General features: G+C 42.0%; 1 protein-coding gene across 2 annotated transcripts; it reads left to right on the top strand.

Annotated features, from left to right (window-relative positions):
• Window positions 1-116: 116 nt before the first annotated feature.
• Rsrp1 (arginine and serine rich protein 1) lies at window positions 117-4,351 on the top strand. Of its 2 annotated transcripts, XM_015485492.2 has the most exons (4): window positions 135-757; window positions 1,764-1,915; window positions 3,135-3,218; window positions 3,883-4,351. In XM_015485492.2, exons 1-4 carry the CDS (start codon window positions 229-231, stop codon window positions 3,997-3,999), a joined length of 882 nt encoding a protein of 293 aa, XP_015340978.1. In that variant the 5' UTR covers window positions 135-228; the 3' UTR covers window positions 4,000-4,351. The 2 variants fall into 2 exon arrangements, with proteins under 2 accessions (XP_015340979.1, XP_015340978.1); XM_015485493.2 differs by lacking the exon at window positions 3,135-3,218 and having other exon boundaries at window positions 117-757.
• The last annotated feature ends 3,208 nt before the right edge of the window (window positions 4,352-7,559 follow it).

Consider the following 7,559-nt stretch of genomic DNA (forward strand, 5'->3'; position numbering starts at 1 on the left):
GGCGGAGGCTGCGCTTCTGGGCGCGGGTGCCTGGGGACCGGACGGGTCCGGCGACCGGGTGGGGGCGGGAAGGCCGCGGTACTTTTGGGGCAGAGTCGTTGGTGTTGAGCTGCCGCTCGGCCCGCGCCCCCGGGGACCTGACTTTTGGTTCTTCCTTCCCCTGTGTCGCAGAGGCCGTGAGCTTGCGGAGGCGCGCGCTGCACTGAAGGAACCCTGGCCGCAGGCGCCATGTCCAACTACGTGAATGACATGTGGCCTGGCTCGCCGCAGAAGGACTCCCCCGCGACCTCGCGGTCGGGCCGCTCCAGCCGCCTGTCGTCGCGGTCGCGGAGCCGCTCCTCGTCCGGGAGCTTCCGGTCTGATAAGCGCCGATCCAGCCCCGCGTACTCTAGGAGCCGCAGCCGGCCCCGCAGGCGCAGCAGGTCGCGCTCTCGCTCCCGGAGGCGCCACCAGCGCAAGTACCGGCGCTACTCTCGGTCCTACTCGCGGAGCCGCTCGCGCTCCCGCGGCCGCCGGTACCGGGAGAGGCGCTACGGGCCGCCGCTTAGGTCTCACCGCTCGCCTTCGCCCTACCGGTCGCGGAGCAGGTCGCGCTCCCGGGGAAGGTCGTGTTACAGAAGGTCGAACTACTCCATGACGCGGGGGCGGCGCTACTACGGCTTCGGCCGCACCGTTTACCCCGAGGAGCACAGCAGGTGGCGGGAGAGATCCCGGACCCGGTCGCGCAGCAGGACCCCTTTTCGTTTAACTGAAAAAGGTGAGGCATTTGGGTTCAGAGCGCAGCGAACTTCCTCTTTTTTGCATGGGTGGAGACGTGAGTAGGCGAGGCAGCCAAAAAGTGTTTTTGTGTGGTGGTGGTGCTGGGGATTGGCCCCAGGGCCCTGGGCACAAGAGGCAAGCACTCTACCAACTGAGCCATGTCCCCAGCCCCTAGGGAGCCAACGTTGTGTCGTTTAAATTATTTGTTAGAGGGAAAACTGTAGCTGGTCATTAGTTGAAGTTATGGGTATCTAGCATTTAAATTGACTAGATTTTTTCTCTTTGAACTGTGACGTCAATGGTTCAAAGCGAGGAAACCCTTTCCCTTGTGGTTGATTGTTATTAGTATAGTTCTTTTTTTTCTGGTACTAGGAATTGAGTTCAGGGGCACTGGACCCCTGAGCCACACCCCCAGCCCAATTTTGTATTCTATTTAGAGACAGGGTCCCACTGAGTTGCTTAGCGCCTTGCTGTTGTGCTGAGGCTGACTTTGACCCCGGGATCCTACCTCAGCTTCCCCAGCCGCTGGGATTTCTTCAATGTTACAAGTGTGGGCCTGGCATCTATACGTTTTTTTTAAATGTTAACTTCTTAGTTGTTGACCTTAAGGTTCCAAATTAGCTGTTGGGAATAAAAATGTCAAAACACCTTTTGTTAATTGTATTGATGAACAAAATAGTATTGAGCCTGTCTTAATGAGTGACTTGATATCCTAGATAGAACTACAAAATTAGGTAGAAATACTTAAGTTGGAACTGTTGTGACATTGTAACATCAATTATTGGTAAATAGTAAAAGACTGCTAATGTTCAGAAATAAAATACAAATTATGGTTTTTGATCTGGAAAAATGAAGTGTTGGGTAATTCAGGAATGCTTTTGATACCAAATGAGGTAAAGAATTTTGCTTCTCAAGGAAAACAAGCTTGTTTTGTGGGTCTTAGTTTTTGGGGGGAGACTGCTACAGGATTAACAAATGTCTTGTTATTTATTTATTTAAAATAGATCGAATGGAGCTGTTAGAAATAGCAAAAGCCAATGCAGCAAAAGTTTTGGGAACAACCAACTTTGACCTGCCAGCTAGTCTGAGAACTGTTCTCTCAGCTAAAGAAACAAGCCATGGAGCAGATGTACCAAGTAATGGTGTAAAGTCTGAGGTAAGTATTCTAAGTACCAGAAGATCCTTCTTTTTAAAGCTGCTTACTGCCAGAAAGATCTGAAAAGCCATTTTATTTATTTATTCTGGGCTACACTTCTTGGGAAGTCTAGCTATGTAAAATTTGCCAATAACAAAATAGATCCATGATGCTAGACAGTATCAACACTCATGAAATTGGGAGATAATGAATTTTATTCTGAATATATTGTTACTGGTACTTCGGAGATTTCTGACTGAGTAGTTTTCCCTACTCAGTCTTATAGACGAGTGCCTTTATTTTTCTCCTGTAGCTTTCATTTGCAGGATTATGTTCCCGCATATCTGTGCTCAACATACAGTATAGTTTATCTGCTTTATTTCTGTCTTATAGAAATCATGAATGTGGTCTCCAGACAATGATGAAGAAAATCTGTTGGTAATTGATACATGGGCTAAAACATCAGAGGTTTAACTAAAGTTTATGTTCACACACTAAAAGCTTAGTTTTGCGTTGGTAGTTCCATATGCATGCTAGAATTTGTGACAGGTTCCATTTGCATAAGGTATTAAAGACAGTTTTTAAGTTAAGCAAAGGTACACTTTATAATGGTGGGGCATCTGTGGTATAGATGTCCCGTTCATAATATATGCAATATATTCCAGATGTTTTGAGAGATTGCAGAAGAGGAGTCCTGCTTCACTTGCAGATAAGTTTATTATAATTCTCCAGAAATATGCAGGAAGTGTGTTGGCAAATTACACTGTACTTCTAAGTTAAATGTGAAAATCTAAAGTTTAAAATTGATAAATGATATAAGGTAGAAATTGATAAAATAAATCTATCATTGGGATCCAGGTGTGGTTTTGTTCAGTGTTAGTAGACAAGTAAGGTCTTAGTATTGAGTCATGTATTGATTAGGTACCCAACTGGCAAATGTCTTATTAGTTCCTTGAAACTAGTTATTTCTGGTATGTCTTTACATTTAAAAGTTACTTGGATTTGTGGCAGGGAAAGAAAATATTGTTGGCAAAATATGCCTTTTAATCTACTGCTGAATATTTGAGTTTGCTAAGTGGAAAGTTTTATCTTGTTTAGGCTGTTAACTATATGGTGTTAGATTCAACTTGATTTGTGTGTCTATTACAAAATTTGTAATATATACAACTAGGCTTTTTATACAGTTATTTAAAAAACCAAGGATGGGTTTTTTTGAAATGTCTTTCTCTTACCTGTCTAGCTGTCGGAAAGGTTAACAGAAGATGGAACTAAAAATCCCAGTGAAAAATCTTCCCAGCCGAAAAACATAGCTTTTAGCTCTAATGTAAGTATATTAATGCATTAGCTATCCAAAAATTCGGTTTAGAAGATTATTTGAAATAATGTAGACATTTATCATTTCTTTTAATCTTTGACTTAAGCCCTGCTAAGCTTAAGCCTCTTTGTAAACACAATCTATACCACTTTACAAGTGGGCATTATATGGGTACCTACCAATATCTTAACATGTACTTGATTTCAGTATTTTTCTTTTTGAATATTTCTCTCCTTTAATTTTTGAAATAATTTTATTTTTAAAATATTAAGTTGATGGACCTTTATTAACTTATAGGTGATGCTGAGAATCCAACCCAGTGCCTCACATGCTGGGCAAGCACTCTACCACTGAGCCACAACCCCCAGCCCGATTTTATTTTTTTAAAGGCTTTAAAAGCAAATCTCAAAAAAACTGATGCTTGTGTAGGCCTGTCTCCCCAACCCCCATAGTTTCTTGGCTTTACAGTTTAAACCAAGTTACAAATTAGGTCCATGCTTTGTATTTGGTTAATAATGTCTAATAGAATTATTTAATGTGTAAAATGTGGAAGCTGGACTGGGGTATATAGATCATTTGGTACTTGCCTTGCATGCATAAAGCCCTGGATTTGATCCCCAGCACCACACCCACAAAATGTGGGTAGAAGCTGACTTAATTTATTGTCTTACAGAATTCTGTAGCAAAGCCAGTACAGAAGATAGCTAAAACTGCTGCTGAAGAGACCTCTTCAGGATCACCAAAAATAGATAAGAAAAAAAGTCCGTATGGACTATGGATACCTGTCTGAAAGAAGAAAACTAATGACTAAGGTTGCCTAAGTTGCACTTTATTCCAAGTTTGTTTTTAGCATTACTCCACCCTTTGAGTAATTTAATAGTGGTATTTGTTAATTAAATCAATAAGAAAAGATACATATACTTCCTAGTTAAAAACATTAACATTTTATGTTTCTCTTTAAGATATGAAAGCACAAATGGACCAGAGTTTACATACAGGTGGGAGTCTTTGTAAATACCTGTAAATATTGTATAATATCAGTTGGTTATACAGAAATTTGAAATTTGTAAGACAAATTTGTAAGACACAGTGATTGAACTGTGTTTGTTTTTGTATATTTGTTAATAAATTACTTATTTTTATTGTCTTGTCTTTATTTTGTATTAATTCCTTAAGTCTTAAATGAAAGGGGGGGAAGTATCTTTAAAATCAGCCTTGCTCATCAAGTCCATAAATTGACAATATATTGGGTTCATATAGGCCTCTTGTTGAGTTTGAGGAAAAGTGGAAGGAACCTCAAGTCTCCCTCAAAGCCTCTGAATTTTAACTGTATTCCCAATTCATGTAAATACATTCATTAAGAAGCTGATATAAATTTTATGAAATGTGTAGTATACTATTGAGTTTCAGGGCAGGAAACTAAGCCAGGAGGTGGTGAATTGGAGTGCCTCACTAAGGTGTGAAATCTGTCCTAAGTACAGTTGGCATTATTTGTGCATTTAAGAGGCCAAGTCATTTTAGAATTCCCCCCACCTTTTTGGTGCTGGAGATTGAACCCAAGGGCACTTTACTGACTGAGTGACATGCCTTCCCCCCAATCTGTCCCCCAATTTTGAGAAGGTCCAAGTGTGGGAGTCTGTCTTTAACTCCTGCCTCAGCCTCCATAGTTAATGGGATTGTAGTCATGTGCTGTTCTGAACAAGCTGATTTTATGTGACCTTTGCAATAGTGACATAACATTTAAATTAAGATGCCAGGTTCAAACTGCTTAAGCAAGGGCAAGGAAGCATGTTGTGCTGGAACCTAGGCAAAAAGTAGAAATCCTTTTTAGAATTGGGTGTCATTGAAAAAAATTTATAAACATTTGTTCCCTTGGACCATACTATGTCTTGGGGTGTTTTCCCTTAATTTTTAGCGTAGGAACAGGCATAACGAAGAGTGACAGTAAATGGTGCAGGCTGTGCAAAAAAGATGTGTTCAAAAAGGAAATACTTTGACGTGGATTTCTCATGCCAAGCAATTTTTCTAATTTTTGGGTTTTAATGCAACTCTGAAGCTACATGAAGGTAGTATAGACCTTGTAAATTAGGGGTTCAGTCCTGCATGATTACCTGCTCCCTTCTGGTGCTAATTGCAAGTGTTCCTCAGGTTCATTAATCCTGGTTTGATTATTCACCTACAAAGGTTCACCAAGTGTGGGGTGGGGTTGTGTGGCTGGAAACTTGGTGACTTAGAAAGGATACAAATGATGAGATTCAGGGAGTGAAGTCCAGAAGGGAGCATCTCTGGTGCTTTGGGATGTGTCACCTTCTTGGCACAGGGATGTTTACCCCAAACCCCAGTCTCTGAATATGGTAGGGGTTTTATGGAGGTTTTATTACCAATTAGTGATGGAATCATTAGCCATGGGGTGATTAACTGACCCCATCCCTTCCCAGAGGTGGGGAGGTAAGGCTGAACCCTGTAATCATTTGGTTCCTTTGGCAACCAACCCTCCAAGCCACTAATTAGCATAAGCATGGTATAGTTAAAGGGGACTTATTGTAAATTAACATCACTTAACCTTTATCAGGAAAGGTTTTAGGAACTGCCAAGAAAGGGATGAAGATCAAACGTTTCTAGTGTCACACTCAGGCTGTGCTGTCCATTATTTGCACTTTCCAATAAATTATGTATTTAAAAATTCAGTTACTTTATTAGCCAATTCTGAATCAGTGGCCAGGTAAAGTGCAGGTAATAGAATATTTATCAGTTGGTGTGGTGACACACACCTGTAATTCCAGTAACCCCAGGGCCTGAGGTAGCTGGCAAGCCAGTTGGGGCAATTTAAGGAGCTACCATCCAAAAAAGCGGGTGATAATGGTAGTGCCCCTGGTTTCAATCCACAATATATATATTTTTTCTAATATTTATTTTTTTAGTTCTTGGCGGACACATCTTTGTTTGTATGTGGTGCTGAGGATCGAAACCAGGCTTCACGCATGCCAGGCGAGCGCGCTACCGCTTGAGCCACATCCCCAGCCCCGATCCACAATATTTTGACCAAATGTTTTAACTTCCTTTCTTCCAAGGATATTTGCCTTTTGGAAGATGGTAATTTTTTATAGGGCCATTAGAGGATTGTTGAGAGCCACAGCCTAAGGGGCCCCAGCAAACTTCCAGCTGCCAGCAAACTTCCAGCTGCTGGCTGATGATTGGCTCACAGCGGCCCCAGCAACATCTAGCTGATTGGCTCCTCTGCGGTGATGCTCATTGGGCTGTTTCCCTGCCCTTTCAGACCACGGAGCTGCTCATTGGGGGACTTTTTTGGCTCCGCCCACGTGACCAAGCCAATCAGCCTCAAGAGCAGGAGGATTGTGGAAAGCCGGTGGTGGCAGTTGGGGCTCTGAGGGTTTTTCCTGAGGCTGTTTTGTTTGGCGTGAGTGGTTCTAAAAATAAAGTTAGTTTCTTTTGACAAGTGGCTCCTGATTGTGCCCAGCCAGACTGCGGCATTTGGTGGCTCCCACGGGGAGCGACTGAGGGTAAGTGAAACTGCTCGCCCCTGAGGGCAGGGCGAGAGGATGGGTAGCCATTTTAAGATTCTTCTTTTGTTTGGCTTCACTTTTGTTTTAAGTTGCCTGTCCCTGGAGATGAGTGAGACGGAAGAAAAACCGCTCACATCTGAGGAAAAACTTTTTATGTCTGAGGAACAGATAGGGAGAAAGGACGGATGCACATGTCAGGAGGATAGAAAGGCTATAATGACTTTTTGTTGTTCCCTTTTTATTTCATTCTATCTCGGTTTTGTTTGGTGTTATCTTGTTGGGTTGTATTATAGTAGAAATACGGGATCAGAAATTAGTAAAAAACAAACTGAAAGAGTGTTAAGTAAATTGTTAGAGGAAGGAGGCATCTCAGTAAAATCAAGAACAGTCAGGGCATACGTTGATACAATACAAAAATGTAGCCCATGGCTTTTTAAGGAGGAGTTGTTAAATATATCACAATGGAACCATCATGGTGAAGATTTAAAAAGAATAGAAAAGAAAAGCCCAGGGACTCTGCCAGTTGGCAAATTGCCATTGTGGACGTTGGTATCTTGCTTGCTTAGTCCAAAACCTTCAGTTCAGACAAAGGTAGAGGAAGGAGAAGACATATTGATTCAAGTAAAAGAGAAGGTCTCTCAAGTTAGTCAGACAGAGGAAAAGATTCAAGTAAAAGAGAAGGTCTCTCGAGCTAGTCAGAGGAAAAATTTCAAGTAAAAGAGAAGGTCTCTCGAGCTAGTCAGACAGAGGAAAAAATTCAAGTAAAAGAGAAGGCCTCTCAAGCTAGTCAGACAGAGAAAGAAAGTGTAAAACAGAAAAAGCCATC

This window comes from Marmota marmota, unplaced genomic scaffold (genome assembly GCF_001458135.2).
Source record: "Marmota marmota marmota unplaced genomic scaffold, marMar, whole genome shotgun sequence".
In the NCBI taxonomy this organism is placed as follows: Eukaryota; Metazoa; Chordata; class Mammalia; order Rodentia; family Sciuridae; genus Marmota; species Marmota marmota.